Source organism: Caloenas nicobarica, chromosome 1 (genome assembly GCF_036013445.1).
Source record: "Caloenas nicobarica isolate bCalNic1 chromosome 1, bCalNic1.hap1, whole genome shotgun sequence".
NCBI classification, from domain to species: domain Eukaryota; kingdom Metazoa; phylum Chordata; class Aves; order Columbiformes; family Columbidae; genus Caloenas; species Caloenas nicobarica.
In genome coordinates, this window is record NC_088245.1 from 128,966,357 (window position 1) to 128,984,439 (window position 18,083).

At 37.6% G+C, this 18,083-nt stretch overlaps 1 protein-coding gene across 1 annotated transcript in view; it reads right to left on the minus strand.

Annotated features, from left to right (window-relative positions):
• Positions 1–9,036: 9,036 nt before the first annotated feature.
• The window catches only part of NCAM2 (neural cell adhesion molecule 2), a gene marked incomplete at its 5' end in the record, with an annotated part of 293,764 nt that continues 284,717 nt past the window's right edge, over positions 9,037–18,083 (minus strand). Inside the window, 2 exons of the mRNA XM_065641537.1 lie at positions 9,037–9,148; positions 15,318–15,437. Coding sequence (XP_065497609.1) covers positions 9,037–9,148; positions 15,318–15,437 — 232 coding nt within the window. The remainder of the gene's footprint in view (positions 9,149–15,317; positions 15,438–18,083) is intronic.

An 18,083-nucleotide genomic window follows, 5' to 3' on the forward strand; every position in this document is an offset into this window, starting at 1 on the left:
ACTCCTGATTTTTTGTGACTGCAATTGTGTTTCCACACCACCTCAGCCTGCTCTGAGCTTTTAGATATTGCAGTAATACAAGCTGCAGAATCTAAACAACAAAGCCTGTTGTTTAACCAGAAACAAGCTTGCCTGTTACAGTCCATCTACCAATAACTCATTTTCTTAGAAACAGGAGAGAATGCTATCACAACACCTAAACATACTTACTTCCAGGAAAGAGAGCAGCTGCAAGCACCAGCCATTTGCAAAACAGCCACATCTCACCTGCATTTGTTTAACAAATTTGAGAGGTTATAGTACTGCCCTCAAAAAGGCCTACTAAAAAAAAAAATCCTCAAAGATATTAATTCTGCAATTGCAGATATTTAAGTATGTTCTCAAGAAAGATGTTTTGGGAGATGCTGCTACTAAGCTAGTGTTTCCTTTGTTGTTACTGAAGTATTTCTAGGGAAATTTGCGTCGTCTGGTAGAGGGTTCTGCCTCTGTTTTCTGAACACTGAGCTAATTCATGGTTGCCCTTTCACACAGAAGTAACTGTCTGAACTTCAGAGCAATATGTCTCACAGAGAGCGTAATCTCTCAAGACAGCATAAGTTTTTGAAGCTAAGCATAAACATTCAGGTTTTCGTAATTTGATAAAGAATCCAGCATTCTTCGGGTGAAAGTTAATAATATCACAATCATTGACAACAGGTTTGGCTTGTCTAGCTTGCCACTAGAACTTCATACAGTGAATTAATCCTTTGCTCAGGATTTGGCTATTACCCTCATGCTCAAACAGTGGTAACAACTCAAGTATTAAACCGGTGACTAGTAATAGTTGTATTGCAAGAACCAAATGCTCTAATACATTAAAACACGAGCATGCTAACACTGCATGAAGAAGCAGGAAAAAGATTTCTCTGCCACGAGACCAAACAAAACCCACTTTTAATCTAAGGTTTAAATCTTGAAAACAGTCTATGCTTGTTCTTATATTTATTGTGAGTGGCCTCACTGAAATCAGTAAGATAAATGAGTCTATAAATCTTTAGCACAAAATAGACAAGGAGAGAAAAAGAAATATTAGTCTCTCCTGGCAATTGATTTGCTCAATCTAAGCAACTGGCAGCCAAAATGGAACTTGGGTCCTCTGACCCCTAATCCAGTGCTTCAGCCTTTCTCTCTGTCAGTCTTCTGCTCTTCTACTTAAGACTAATTATGGACTACAGGAAGCTTATCTCACAAGGATCTCATACAAAATATAACCAAGTCAATCTGCAAAGAGTACAATTAGTCTACTTGTAGCACTATACTTTTCTTAGCTAAGAAACATGCTTAACCTGAATTGCCATTGCCTGAGTGATCAACCTCTTACTGCTTCAGTATCTTGGCAATGGGCATTTCTCCAATACCCACCTGCAAAACCTTCTTTTTCTTTTTTCTTCTAAGCCTTTAACTGAAGGCTGAGAATACATAAACTTCTTATTTCTCTGTGAATTTTCTCTGTAACTTTGTAACTGTCTTGGCCTTATCAAGATCTCTGAATATACTTTTAAATAATTTTTCTTGTATTTTGAATAACACATCTGAAATACATCAGAACATTATGTATAGTGGCAAAACTGAATTTTAAGAAGTTGAGTCTGTTTCTGAAGACATCATACGTTGTCTGCATTATCAGTAATTCACAACAGTTGTTTTTACTGCTCACCTGTCAATTAAAGGGGGACATATCTTGTGGCCAGTGCACCAAACTGATTGATTCTTGAGATATCTAGACTAAATCTATGCATCATTTGGTGAAGTCTGGCTTTTTCTCAGCAAGAGACATGACTATATAAAAAATTTTCAGTGGTGCGCTGATATTAACAGGATACTGAACCATTTCCCCCAGGCTCAGTTTTTCAATACAAGGAGACATTTTGCTAATTGTTGATGCTGCCACTTTACATTTAGGGCAGCACATACCTAAGACATCTGCAGGATCAGAGCTTAAGGATACGTGGAAAGAAAAAGATACAGCTGAGGAGACTTTGTTAGGCAAAACATTATTTTTTTTCCTATGTATGGCCCCTCCATTCTTTGGTGTGGTTTGTTAGAGCTTAGGATGCACAAACACACAATCTAGCAAGTTTCCATGGGAATTCAGCCTCTTAGGACACTCTGTTTTATTGATGGTAAAACAGAAGTCACAGATGTTCCTCTGCCATTTCAGGGAAGTGGCTGAGCTGCATTGTCTGGGGTATACTTAGCCCGTTCTTCATCTTAGTGGACTACAAACCAGCCCATTTCATTGCAGAATGCGCCCAACCTGTTATGACCAGTTTCTGGTGGTGCTAACATGGTTATAAGACTTTTAGAAGCCTCAAAGTTTGGCAAAACAAGCTAGCTTCTGCTGATAATGTATTTTCCTGGCACATACTAAATACTTTAAAAATGTTGCACTCTTATTCTTTCATAAGAAAAGACTGTCTTTCAACAATAACATTTAGGGGGCTGATCATAATGGGCCTCAAGCTCAGCTCGAGACTCAGGATTCTACAATAGTAGTTTTTAATAGCAGTGATGTATTTTGACAGAAAAGAGAATAATAAATTGCAGGGCTGCTTGAGCATTATTCAGAGCTTCTATAATGGGGGGAAAAATAATTGATATGTTTCTTTTTGGCAATAAGACTCCTAATGAATCGGACATCCTTGACGGAAAGACACTTAGCAAAAATAAATGTAACTACAACACTTCATTAAAGTAAAAGTATCTTTACTATTAATATACAAATGGTGAAGAGTGACAAATAATTGATATACTTTAAGCCATACTTTCAATGTCTTTCATAAATACAAAACCAGCATCTGCAATATTACTTCTTTTTACAGTATATAGAGAGAGATATATATACACAGCATTTCATAGGGACATAAGATTTTGAAACAATAAACAAACTAACTCCAGTGGTAGCTAACTTATCAGTATATAATTCAGGTGGCATATATCGCAAGTGGGCTGTTGACAACGGGTGGAATAACAAAAAGAAGATATGGTATGCTTTAGCTTATACTGTACACAGCATACAAATACATACCAAGTGCTCATTGTAGCAGGAAAGCTATTTTTTTTTTTTATAAAACCTTGTCTAAGTAGTTCAAAATTCTTAGTGAAAACTCTTCAATATGAGCAACAAAATTATCTTCTGGGGGTGGTGTGGCTGCTTTATGTATTTGTCACTGATATAGAGACTCTGAGGGTTTGTTTTGCCTTTTCCCAACCCTGCATTTTAGGTTTAAAAATGTAGCCTACTTACATGGCAGAGTAAAAGGGTATAGCAGGGCTAATGTTCCCTCTCTGCTGCTTTTGTCAGCCCACAGTACTCCGCCTTTTGGCAATGCCCTCCAGCAGCCTCTCTTGTTTCAGTAGCTCCCCATTTCCCTTTTCACTGCTAACGAGAGATGTTCCCAGTACCCAAGCCATCTCTCAGCTCACTCTTTGGCCCCTGTTCTCTCTGGTAGTAGCTTTCTTGAATTCTGTCAGCAGTGCATCTGGTCATAGCACCTGCTCCTGATCTCACCTGTGACTTAAAAGCTGCCAATACAAATTTGGCAATAAATATTTATTTCATTTCCCTGGACTAAGAATGGCCAATATTCAAGTTTAAAAGTCAAACATCATGAGGCTTACAATGCCTGTTAAGAGGAAAGACAGACTGGTAAACTGTGATTTCTCAGAACCTGATCCAAAGCCAAATTTGACACAGAAAGGCTTCTTTTTGGCTCAAGTTCAAATAAAATTAATTAAGAACTTATTCAGTGGAAATATTGAAGATGACTTAAAACTTAGTGAGTGTTTTTCTCCCACCACTATAGAATGGCTGTCAAGTGGATTGGGTACTCCAGGAAATGATAAGAAAAAAATCTGAAAAAGGGGGTGGATCCCTTTTAACTATGGTAGCTTTGCATCGATCAGCCCAAGTATCTGAAGTTAAACAAAGGGATTTAAGAAGAAACATTACTTCTGAGAATGTTTTCATTCACATTTTCATCACAATCACAATGAATTATTTAGAAGGATGTTTTATTTCTGTGATTTCTGGGCATATAGTAATGTATGGGATAAAACAGTGATCAGATGTTTTTATCAACATTTCCTGATCAGTACAAACTCCTGATAGCAAAACTTTCTCTGGGCAAAATGTTAGCAGGACTCTGGCAGGACACTTAAGTTCTACTTTCACCTAGAAGTCCAATTTACAAAAGTGACTCAATCAGCCGAGTATGTGCAGAGCCTCCCTGAGATGGACAGGTGAAATTCAGGCCCCACTGAAGTAAATTTGTGCTTTAAACCCCAGTGAGACCTGGATTCCACTGTGGCCCTTCTTGCAGCACTCTCAGCACCCCTCCATAGATCAATTTGTAACAGGGGTCTTGAACTTTTTCAGTAAATGGTGTTTTTGGAGGTCCTTTAATCAGGAGTTAATGTCACCCAACAAACACAACGCTTACTCTACAAAGATATTACTTCCTATGACAGCTTACACAGAGATAAATGACTGTGAAACAAATATTCACTGCAGTTTTACTCCAGAGATAAAATGGTGGGAAGATGCTCCACATCATCTTTCAGATTTGAGAAATATTTAATGTTTTAGGTTTAAGTACCTAAATAGATCTAAGGACACTTTCTATCTAACTCTTCAACTTGAAAAATTGGTCAAAACACGCCTATGCACACTCATGTGCTCCATCTACTAGAATCTTTTCAGCAGTAATATACCCACTCTGACTCTCACTAGAATTGTGATCTCAATAGATTTTTGCAAATTCTGTGTTTAAATTTTTTATATGACTTGAGAATACTATCCCCAGTTTACTTTAGATGAGTATTTGAGCATATTTACGCAGAAAAGTATGTCATGATAAAGCTTTCAAATATTTTAAACAGGCTTTGTAGACAAATTATTGAAGAGTTTTCTTTAATAAAGCAGAGTGGCATGCTATCAAAAGGCACAAATACATTTCCATTACCCGGTCTAGGAAACAGAAAAATGGCATGATTATTATACTACAGTTTGATGATTGGCACTTAAATAAATAATCAAAGTAATTACCGTCATAAAAGGAAAGCCACTTTTTTGGATGAACATCAATGCAAAGGCTGAAGATAGCAGGTAGAATTCACTACACCATGGATGGTTGTCAAACAGCCTTTGTAAATGACTGTCACTGTGTAACAACATTATACATATCCATGAAGAGATAGAAAGTAGGCCAAATCCTGCAAGCTCTTCTATGAAAATACATCCATCCTCCTGCTTACTTTGACCCCACTGATGCCAGTGGGGTGCACTACAAGAGGTGTGTTCAGCCACATAAAATATCTTGCAAGACTGAGGCCTAAATAAATTAATCTTTGTCACATTAGGCATTAGCATCACCAGAATAGCAGATATTTCTGCAACCACAAAAAAACCTTTGAAGTCAAAAAAACAAATAAACAAACAAAACCATAAAAAAACTCTCCAGAGTACATGTATACTAAATTATAAAACATTAATTAAAATTTTTGTTACTATTGTGGTAAATCAGAATGCATGTCTACTAAAAAAATAACAACAAGAAGCTTTAAGTTATTTTATTTAATTTTACCCCTTATTTTTTCTTGAAGAGAGATTGTCACTGCCACATTCCATATTGTCAATAATTTTTATGGCTCCCTCCCACCCTCGTCCCTGGAGTATGTTAGTGTAACAATTCAGATTACTTTTACAAATAGTTATATTCTGTCAACTCTTCTGACATTTCATACTAACACTTAAAATTACTTTTAGACAGTAAAAGTGACATCTATACAGATACCTGTGGTTTTTTTTCTTTTTAGTCTAGAATAAGAAAAGAAAATAAAGAAATGATGTTATTCCAGTTCTACACATATCTTACAAATTACTACGCACTGTCCCTCATTGGGAAATATTTGCAAATATCAAAGGTTTTGAGCACTCTTTCATAGTTAAAGTTTGGCTTTCTCCTGCACAGCACAGAGTCAAAGCACAAGAGATAACCTATTAATCTACAAACCAAAAGGTATGCTTGGAACTGTCCATCAGTTATTTAGAACAGTTTAATTCTCAACATTCACATAGCCCAACTGCCAAGAGACTGAAGAGCAGGAAGGAAAGAAACACTTCTGGAAATAGCTTTTGATTTGTAATCCATTACAGTGGGAAATGCTTTTGCTTCCAATATTGAAATAATGTTGCAGTATATTTTACTTGTAAAGAGTAGCACAGGAGTATTAATAATAAATGCACTGAGAAGACCTCCTAAATCCTCTAATCCCTTCACATTGTAATTAGAGGACATATTAAGTGAAAAAATAATGAAAAAAATATGACACAAAACAAAACAAACCCCCATATATAGCTGTTAGGCCAAGAAGGCTTTTTGCGTGTGTGTGTAAATCTCAATAAGAAGTACTAAAATTTGAAATGCATCTACAGTTGAGGCTAGACAGTTAGCTCTGCCCACATTGTACAGGAACTTTGTTGTGCAAATTACCATGTTGGCTTCAGAAAAAGCACTGAATGCCTAGCAAAGCTTGACTTATGTGAATATGCATGGCACCACATAGTTTTGTGATGGTAGGCAGAAGAGTAAAGGATGTTTCTTAGCTTCATCCTCATCTTGGTAAAAATACTGCATGAGATAATGTGGGGTGCAGATGTCCAAGTACCAACAGCATTATTCTCAACTGCTTGAATTTTCCAGATTCCTTCCTTGCATTTTGATAGAGAGAGAAAGCCCAGTTGCAAATATGTACTTTTTAGAAAGAACATATAACAATATGTATAAATGAGGCAACTGGTTTTCTTAATTATAGGTTAGGAGACAGTCCTGCTTTCTGTGCACTTACTCAGAAAGAAACAGGACAGAAATTTAATAGACAAGCAGCTATTTGGTGGTACTGCTCACTCAGTATGTGGGAACAACAGTGAGAGGTCATAAAAGAATGTCTTTGTCTTTCCTTGACCCAGAAGTAGTGCCTTAGCATTTAAAGAGACTTCTTTGCAGCAGTTTTAAATTATTCTCTTTCATTACTTTCATCCCACATTACTGTCTCCTCTTACCCATTCTTTTCACTTTGGTTCTGGTTTAGTGGAAACTTGGCCTCTTATCCTATCCACACTGGTGGTTTGCTTCTGTCTGCAACTACTTGGTTCATTATAGGTATTTCTAAAAGTGAGGAAAAGTTGTAAAAAAACCCCATAAAATGACTTGGTTTTGAAAAATAAGAAAGACTTATGATTTAAATATATCCTCAGTTCTTTCATATGCACTAAAGCTTGGGTTAACAAGGTTAGCCTGCCATTTCCCCAAACTTAAGGACACTCTTATACGTTTCTCTTTCAGCTTTACTGCACGAAAGTCAACCACTTTTCCATGACTATGGAATATCAGCTAAGGCTTGATGATGTTCTGTGGGAAATCAGGAAGTCTAAGGACTTGAAATATGAGCAAAATACAGATATAGTGTGGAGAGGACCTAATTTCATGAGTAAAGCTACACAGAAACTGCAGGTATGACTTAGATGTGTAAAATCCACATGGTACTCTACAATTTACTCCTGACAAGTTGAATTTTTCAGTCTGGTTTTGTATATGGTTTATGTGCTTCTTCCAAAGCAAGACTTTGAAGAGTTTGGTAGGTATGGATACACTATGCTGGAATGGAAACAAAATATATTGCTCCAATTAGTGTCACCATTAAATCAATGATAACAAATAAGAGTGAATTTTTCATCAAATAAATTAGCTGAATTTTAGAGTACTGCATGTTGATCAGAATAATAAAAAGGATTCTCTTAAGGGACGTTCAACAGGAAAAAATATATTCAATCTAATACAAGATGCTATTCATTAATAATTTAAAACTGTTCCTAACTGTTTAGCCAAAGTCCTCCTTTCCATCTGCTCTAATGTTGTTGGAGTTTTGTTGTTGTTGTTGTTATTGTTGTTGTTGTTGTTGTTTTTTGTTAAGACAAAGGGTATAAAACCATAAAGGAACAAGTGTTACTTTAAAAAGTCCAACTTTTAATATTTCATGTACTGATTCAGGGAGAAAATGTATCTACTACACTAAAATGCAGTTTTATCCCGTGACTAAATGGTTAGAACTAAAAGAACTAATACTGTATAGGTATAAATATGTTGGGACAAATAATTTGAGCTTGTGTTTATTGTAAGGTTTCACTTGAAGCCAAGATTATGATCAAAAAAAAGTTTTGTTTTCACATCTTTGCTGGATGTTAGTTTAAATGCAACCTCCCAAATATTAATACACAAAACCTGAAGCACTGAAAATCCTACAACCTTTCAGAGTCACACTCATGTAGTTAGGGTGAGGCCCAATATACTGCTACAAATATTTTGGCTGATTTTATTTAAATCTGTACATCATGTTTATGAACTTTTTATTATAACAAAGAACCCAGGTAGAACTGCAGGTGGAGCTGGCTCTGTGTTGAAGAGTGTCTTTTTTTCTGTTTGTTTCAAGTGATAAGCACAGCTGGAATGACTACTGAGTCTCTGCCAGTGCTAAGGTCTTAAACATTATACTAAGACTGGCTTGCCTTTTTTTTTTTTTTTAAAGGCAACCTAAACTTTTGCTTTATGATAAATGGAAACAAATACAGCAGTATATGGCACTTTATGTAGCTTGCACTGTAGAATGTGGAGAGACCTGATGTGTTGTTTATGGCTAGGGGTGCTTTGTAAAGTATTCTTCTAAATAGATATACTTTGTCATATAATAAATTACAGTTCTTATTCTGCATATTTTTCAAATTTATACCATGGGACTTGGTGTCAGCAAAACTACATACTAAAAACATTAACAAAAAAAATAGAAAGGAACCGTAGACAGAAACTGTTTCATCATATGTACACATGTACTAACTATTCCAAGCTTAAGTTTCCCAAGATATTAAGGTCAGCTGTAAAGTTTTGGTCACGGGGTTACTTCAATCCAAATGCATTATCCAGACAGCTGTAGTTTATCTTATTACGCTTTGCTATCATCTTCTTTTGACTGGATGATGTCATTAGCAACTTTGATTTCTATGGTTTCTGGATTTAAAGCTTCTTTCCCATTTTCTTCCTTTAGTGGCAGCTTCCTGTCAGAAAAAAAGAGAATGGTAGCACATGAATAACATATAATCTGGAATTTAAGTCTACAATGTATGTATTGTTTATACAGTTCACAGTGTTTCTGAATATATAGTTTATTGAAAATAATGTATAATTACTGAGGTTCTTCACTTTTAAATAAATTGATATTGACTCTTTCCATTTCTACAAAGCCAGAAAATGCTAAATGCCACATTACACTAATATTGCTGCTGCCCAAAATGCAATTTCTTTTAATAAGACAACTGAAACAATAGAATGCCAAATAATACTGACTCAAGACAATACAGAGGTATGTGATCCCAAAGATACCATGAAACACAGTCAAACCTTTTGCTGATTCTAGATTATACTCTTTTTTAATGTCTGTTTCAAAATGTAAATTCAATTGTATTTGAAAGAAGGTATCTACCATTGGAGGTTATGCCAAGACATAAAGGAAAGAACTTCTTATAGCAGAAGGAGGTAATGGAAGTTATTTTATTATTTAGAAACTTTTACTATTTATTTTTGTAAGAGCACACAATCTAGTTGTGTTAATAACTTACATTCTTTTAAGACTAACACAGTGAAAAATCTGAAAAATGCCACAATAAGAAGCTGACTACTTACTTTCATCCCTGTCATAGAAGCTGTTCTTATTTGAATGTAAGAAGACTTTCAGATGATATTTTAATTTCAGAAATGGCCTAAACATCCCTTTGTGTTTTATAATGCTTAATTCCAATGGCAAAAGAGTCCCCATCCTCACTTTACAGGAAAGGCAAAACACTGATTTCATTCAAAAACGTCTTGAAAATCACTGGTTGTCTACTGCCAGTAGTTAGCTGTTAAAAAATATAGCTGTCAAAAATATGTATGGTTTACTAAGATGTTCCTGTAATAACATCTTGTGGGCATAACAGCTGTTTATCGTGATTCCAGTTTGGGTTTTCTTTCTGGTTTTTAACTAGGGAATAGTATGCATATGCCTTTTTTATTCATAACAACTGTTAAATATTTCAGTAAACTTCCACTGTGATTGCTTTGATGTCCCAAAGAGCAATATACTGTTCAAAACCAGTCTGAGGAATCCCTCAGGAATTTCTTGTAATAACAGTGTTTAATAACAACAAATAAACCAAAGCAATATCCCAAATCCCAGCCTGAAATGAACTAAGAAAGATGCTGTTTATCGATAGGTTAAACAAAAAGCACAACCTATATCTGAGAGAAAACAAAGAGAAGACTAACTTGTTCTATTTCAGTAAGATATGTGGGATACGTATGAGCTGTCTGGCTTTTGAGTGCAGAGGGAAATCTCTAGTAATTGTCTGTTTCACATGGCACACCCAAAGGAAACGGATTTTAGCCCACAACATGACGCCTGAAAGAATAGAAACAGCAGAATCAACACAAATCTATTTTTAAAAGAGAATAAAACAATGGGGCAGAGGAAGTACAGCTCACAAGATGCATTTTAGGTAAGCAGGCACCTGTGTTAATGGCCTGATAATACAAACCACTTAAACTAGTATCAAAAAAGACCTAATTTAATCTATTTATATATAAAGGAGGCAGAGTAATTTCTCCAAAAATGGTGCTGAAAGGGAGGAAATATTTAGTCAATGTAATAACTGGGCACTTGACAGAATATACTGTGTGGAAATTTAAATAAATTGTGTTTTGGAGAAGTGGATTAACAGCATGTTACAAGTAAGTTCAAATTATTTGCATGTGGCTTAACTGCAATAGTCTGCTGATACTACCCATACAAAACTTTAGCTGGAATATTTACTTTCCTAGTTTATAGGAAAATGGCTCCTAGACATTTTGATACTGGAATTCACCCAGGTTCATTAATATCAAGAAAAACTCAACCAATACTGGAAAAACAATAATGTCAGAGTAGGAATGTAATTATAGTGCCACATTGTGTGTGATATTTTAATCATATTACAGAAATGTAATATGAAATGCACAGCTTAAATTGATTTCCTGCCAGTATTATTAAAACTTGTTGACTTCCAGGTAAAAGTGATTTATGCTCATGTTCCAAACATGGATCTCAAACCTGGCTTTGACAAGAAACATCTGATTCAATGTAAAATGTAGATTACTGAATAATATGCTGAGCAATATAACGAAAACACTCCATTATTGTAAGAGGCAGTGATCTCTATATTAATTACTTTCCACAAATGCTTAAATTGCATTTAAAGTTCTGAGTATAATTTGCTAGCATTCAAAATAATTCAACTAATTATTCAAAATATTTAGTCTAATTTAAATTGAAGGTTTATCTGGTATACCTTTATGACAGCCATAATTAGTCAGAGTGAATCCCACCTTGTATGAACATCGCCTGCCTGGAATTATCCTTGAAACTTTTCCTTCCTGGAAGCTAAGCTCTTCCGTCCAAGATCCCCACTGGTCATTCATGCCCTGCCTAGCCTTTCTGGCTGATAGCACGTGTTGTTGACAATGTTTTTTGTGTTATTCCTACTGAGACACTTACTTTACCCTACTGCATCCTCCACTCTTTTTGTGGTATCTCACCCATACTTTACATTGCTTCTCTCTTTCCTTTGTTATGACTTGTATCTTTCCACGTTTCCCTAGTACCAGTGTCCCTTCAGATGTCCTCACTGCATGATGTTCTATTCATCTTTGGTTTCCTAAGTGACACTGTCCAGAAACTTTAGCTGACCTCCATCCAGCTGTACCTTGGGAGTGCTGTCTTTTGCCACTACTTGTGGGAGAAGAAATTACCAAGAAGGAAACTGTCATTATTATTAATATCTCTTAGCAGTCCTATTCTCCCAAGGACATAATACCCATCAAACTCCTTATCAGTTGTTCCTATCCTTCAGTTATTTTTCTGAGCCACCAGTGACTGATTATTTCCCTCTCCCCTAAGAAAATAAAACAGTTTTGATCTTAACATTCTCATATTTCACGTCTGTCAGTTGGGAGAACTGAAGTTACTCTTTCCTTGCATCATGTCCCTTTCTAGGTGTATCTTATTTGTATTTTCAAGATCTGGTGCTACAAATAGTCTTGAAGCATGAAAAAATGTGGAGTGGTGCCTTACTCACTAACATTTCCAAGGCTGGACTTGTACAATGTTTACAACTACATTCTCCTCACTCCTTAGATAACTGTGGGTTCTCTAGAATGCTCTTCAGTATAAATTCTAATATGAAGAGCAAACATATCACTAGTCTTTCAACAAATTCCATAATTATTTAATTGCCATGAGTTTGAAGTCTCTAGGTACGAGTTCTTTAAAGAATTATATAGCTTAATGTGGAGTTACTTAATACCTTTCTGCCATTTACTACAAATGCCAATGACAGCCAATAACACATGCTTTTTTCTTACTAAAGGTTCCGGTGTTTGCAGTTCTAGGTAATGGCAAGGAAGTAAATTTTTTTTTTTTTTGTATTTTCAGAAAGAGAGAAATACTTTTATAAGAACATCCTCTCCTTTTAAAAATCAACTGTGATTCCATCAAATAATAAACAGATCAGTTTCTATACTTAATACAGCTTTAAGATCTCATGAGGTAGGAGATTTTCACAATAAATTAAAAGCTTTGGGCTCAAACCAAAGACACCTTGTGTTTTCTTTAATAACTTCAAATCAAGCAACTTTTGAGACTCAGAAACGAAACTCTTGAGCAATAAGTTAGTGTCTCTTAACACCACTAGTTGGGTTCTTAATAGAAGGAATAGCACTGTCATCACCTTTGTTGAAATATTAGTTTCTCTTCAAACTAAATTTTCAGAAGGAAAAAAAAAAAAGCACATCAGAAGCTCCCATTGTGATAGTAAGCTTAGCAAAATACTTCTTCACAGTGAGGATGACAGAACACTGGAACAGGCTGCCCAGGGAGGTTGTGGAGTCTCCTTCTCTGGAGACATTCAAAACCTGCCTGGACGCCTTCCTATGTAACCTCACCTAGGTGTTCCTGCTCCGGCAGGGGGATTGGACTAGATGATCTTTCGAGGTCCCTTCCAATCCCTAACATTCTGTGATTCTGCGATTTCTTGTGCCCTGCCATAAATGTTAGTTTATCCTCCACACAGTTTTCAAAAGGTGCTATTCAGGTACAAACACCAGCCGCTCTACCCAGTTTAATCTGTTCCAGGGGCTGCAGTGGCAAAATGGAGGAGAGGACCTGACTGCCAGCACCTGGGATACCCTAGCCCAAGCCTGTTCCCTGGGACCCAGGAGGCAGTAAGAGCCTGCAAACCCAAGGGGGAAACTGCTGTGATCTCTGTGCTGACAATCGCTTGCAGGGATGGGAGGATGAAGGAGCTAGGTGCTGCCCTTCAGCACTGTTAACCCAATTACACCATGTAGTGAGCTAAGCTCTCAGTTAGGTGAGTGAAAGCAGGAAGGGACCACACAGTGAGGAGCTGGGTTTCTGGAGCATGGGATTATCGTGCCCTACGCACAGGGTGTGTGTGGGGATGCCTGTGTGATCCAACCTAAGGCCACTCCAGTGAGTCAGATTATTCCCACAGCGTGGTTAATAACTGCTGGGCAAGCCCTGGGTATGTAGTCAAGATCAGCTGCATCTGACTGAAAAAATCCTTGTCCTCATGCTCAGCCAGCACTGCAGGGTCAGGAGGGCTGATGGGTGAGGTGACTGCAGCTGCCAGGGCAGAGAGAGAATTGGGCAGAGTTGTGACCTGCCTCTGCTACCATGGTCCCCTCACGGGGTTTGGAGGGTAACTGGGAGCAGGGGAAGCATCCGGGCAAGCTTTGGAGCTGCCAGAGAGGGCAGGCAGGGACATGACCTCACCTTCCAACCTCTGCAGCAGGCAGAGCTGGGGTGTCAGCAGGATGCGGGTCTGTGACCCACTGGGGACAGGACTGGGCATGGACTGCTAATGAGGCTGGAGGTGATGTGGGCTCCTGGACCCTGGTCAGGGTGTATGGGTGCGCTGGGGAGGGTAGAGCAAGGCTGCCTGTGCCCCCCAGCCCTGACAGGAGGTCTGTTTTCACAAAAAGCACAGGGGGAGCTCCTCAGGAGTCAGGGCAGCAGGGAGGGCCAGAAAATTTCTCTAGATACTTGCTAGTGTCCAAACAGGTGGTGGCATAAAGATAGAATGCAGGATTGTCACTATCATGGTGTTGCCATCCAAGGGCTGGATAATACCCAGATGTGGATGTACTCTGGGTCACTGTCCTGGTTTTGTTAAAAACAAGACCAGTTCTCTTTTAGTGATTTTTCCTTTCAGCTAAGTTCTTCTAAGTACATTCTAAGTAACTGCACTTTTCTGAATTTAGTTACATGTTTTTTGAGACACTGTTCACTCTGGACTGATAAGAGTGACCAATGGAATGCAGAAGAAGCCCCATGTTTAGATTTATTGCTATAACAACCAAGAAGACTGATAAGATTTCACATGTTCCATTGCGAGAGGGGAGTATTTGCAAGGAGGGGTGGACGGAACAGGTGACTAAAACTGACCAACCAAGTATTCCATCCCATGTGCGTCATACACCCTATAAAAGAGAGAGATCACGAAGGTCTCGGTCTCTTCGACCATGGCTGGCATCTGAAGAGGATTCTGCCTGCCATGCCTGCAGTCCAAGGCCTGAGGACCCCGCATCCCTGAATCCAGTTCCAGTTTGCTGTGAAGTCCCACCCAGGACTTCCGGGTGCCTGCCCTGCAGCTGCTGGAGCCACACCAGCTCCCAGCTCCGCTGGAGTGATGCCAACTCCATATCGGGCAATGCTGCTCTACCCTGGGACATTCAAGATTGGTTTTGTATATTTTATGTATTTTCTCTATTTTTTAGTAACATTAGTACAGCATTTTAAAACTTTTTTCCAACTTGCGAAGTCTGTCTTCGTTCCTCCTTATCACTTTTTCCTATCTAAGGGGAGGGTGAGTGAGGGGATAACAGAGACCATCTGCCACGGTTCATTGTTGCCTTGCATTAAACCTTGTCAGTCACAGAAAGAAAAGAAAAATTGTTGTACATAGGGTACCATGATTTAGATTGACTACTGTAAAAAATCACACCGGTAAGCTGCATTGCCACATTACACCATTCTGACAATGCTGTGTATCTCATTCCCAGAGCACGGGAAGCCCAGTCTGTCCTCACAGCCGAGAGGAGCTTGTGTGAAATGCTGGGGAATGTCAGGCTACTTACTCTGGTTCTGTGAGGGGAGTTGTCTCATTTGGCTCATTTACTGGACTCCCATCTTCGTGATTAGTAATTCTTTCATCCTCTGTTCGCATTTCCACTATTGGCTCTTTTGATCCATCTTTCCTAAAAATTATTAAAAGCATCTCAGTCTCATGTCATCATATTAACCACATACATTGCACATAACTAATTACCAAGATCCCATCTCTCAAGTCAGCAAAGAAAAGGCAGAACTAATTATCAGTGACTTACACTACTGAGAGCATTTAACAGTGTGTTTCCAATTCCTTGAAGTCTTCAAACCATCCTGTATCCATGGTTACTTACCTAACTCTACAAACACCATGGATTAGCATCTCAAAAGAGTATTCTTTTTACGACTAAATAATAAGACGATGGCCTCTTCATGGGAATAGATGTAAATTTTCCTAGCCTAGCGTAATAAATATAGGTTCTTGATGCCTCGTCATTCTTGAACTTTTCTGAAAGTGTAAAGAGCCTTCATATACACACTGCAGAAGTGTACTTTAATCTCCTGAGGCTGTGGCAATCCCAGCTGCCAGAATGGGGTAAAGAGCTCTTGTATGATAAGAACCTAGCCCCTTCTGTTCACACTGTTAGAAGAAACTTTTTTTCTAGAATGTGTCATATTCCTCCCATTTTAGGAACAAATGCTAGTTTCTTGCATGTAAGTAAATGAATAACTCTTGTGCCCATTGGACAATGAATTGTAAGTAAGATGGAGAAGTGAGAACTGTCACTGCACTTTTGTATGGCCATGATATGGCAAGCACTGTTCACTGCTACAGAGGTATTAACAATATTACTACTAATTAAAAACTTGCATATAATTTTACTCCTGAAAGACAGATCAAAGGATATCCAAGATATATCTGTTATTTCCAAAATAAAACCTCTTTCCATGTCAACATTTCTTCCCTATTCCTGCCATCAGATCACAAATTGTTTCCTGGAACTTTATCGGCTGCAGTCTTGAAGCAGAGGGTAATTGAGATATAGACAAACAATCACTTTTATATTTAACAGACTATTTTCTGGACCTGTGATGTTCTAGAGAACAGTTAGACTGCTATGTGCCATAGCAAAGATCCAGTTAGACCCTTGTCTAGTTCATATCTCACATTTTTGTATTATTCCTCAGAAGATGATCTTTAAATGGGCTCTTACAATAATCCATTAAATCAGGAAGTATCTGGAAAACTCTACTATCCTCTGGTAGGCATCCTCAAGGAACATCTTTGTGGGGTAATAAGAGTATAGGGCAGGTAAATATGTAGCCAAGAGGTTGACTGTGGAAGAATTAATGGGTAGAAGTTGAAAAGATTCTGGTTATTTCTTAAAAAAAACCCTGCATTATTTGTGCTTATTCACATCTGCAAGTGAAATTCTACTTCAAGATACACAAATGGATACAATGCTCATTTCTGTAGATGATGCACATGACTGCCATGGCTACCTCAAATCTGTGAAAAGACTATGGATCATAGTAGGACTGGTGGAGGGAACTAAGTTCTACTTAGTTTGTCTGTACATCTACAGTCTTACAGACAAACATTATTGCATAACCAAAAGCTTAAAAAATATGTTATTAGTGAACAATGTTCACATAAGTTTGAGAAACTGATCTGTACAAAAGTATGAACTGTGTAACAATTAAAAATTCCACAGGCATGACAGATTGTGTTATTTCTGTTCCAGGTGGTTGTGCGTGTGTTACACACATTTTATCATCTACATTCATTACATATGGAAAATATTCAATGACTATATATATATCCTAGAATCAAAATGTAACAAATAACCATACCATAAACCCATACGAAAATCCAGAATGCAAATTGACATATTTAAAAGAGGGACATGTCTGTGTCTTTTAGGGAACTGCAGTTCACAGGAAATAAATTCAAATTTTGACTCTTCACACCTGTCTTGAAATTTTAGCCTGACAGTTTATTTATGCTGAGAACAGTCTCAGATATTTTATGATTTGACTGACTGAGGATCACCTCAACAAGGAAAGAAATGTAATTAAATAAGTTAGTTGTTCTTGCAAAAGAAGTGTCATTGAGGAATTAAGTAACCAGCTTTATGCTATTCTGGGACGGCATGGAATAGCATTTGAGTATGAGATGTTGATAGCAAGGTATAAACTGCTGTCAAGTGACATTTGCAGCTTTAGCTCCCTAAGATTTTCCCATTCAGAAAGGGTACACCAATTCATACGTGGTCACTTCTTGAATGTCAAATCAAAGCATAAGCTGAAGTGCTGTGCTCAACAGGAAAGGACAGCTGAGTCAGAGCCAGAAGCTTCACATCTCGATTCTATTAACCCAGGCATGCTGGCTTCATACAACAGGAAAAATGCTGTTATTCTTTCTTTTACTGTAAGCAGTGGAGAATTAGGAAATAGCTATTTTATGGCGTAACTTCTATTCAGAAGCATTATTTGATATAAATACTACGTTTTGTTCTACAGAGGTGTTTCAAAAAAGGATTGAGAACCCAACCAAGAAATGTAATCAAGTTACCTAAGATACAGTCTCTGAATCCCAATAGCCAAACCAAAAAAGACACTTCTACCTCCATTACCATCCATGAAGAAGCCCAATACAGCTATGAATAATGACGGCTGTGAAGTATGATCTGCTCTACAGGCATCTGGGGAAGGATGGATCTTGGAAGCTGCAGGACAATGAACTGCAAAGCCTGACTATTGGGAGAGCTACAGCACACAGGAACTGGACCAGT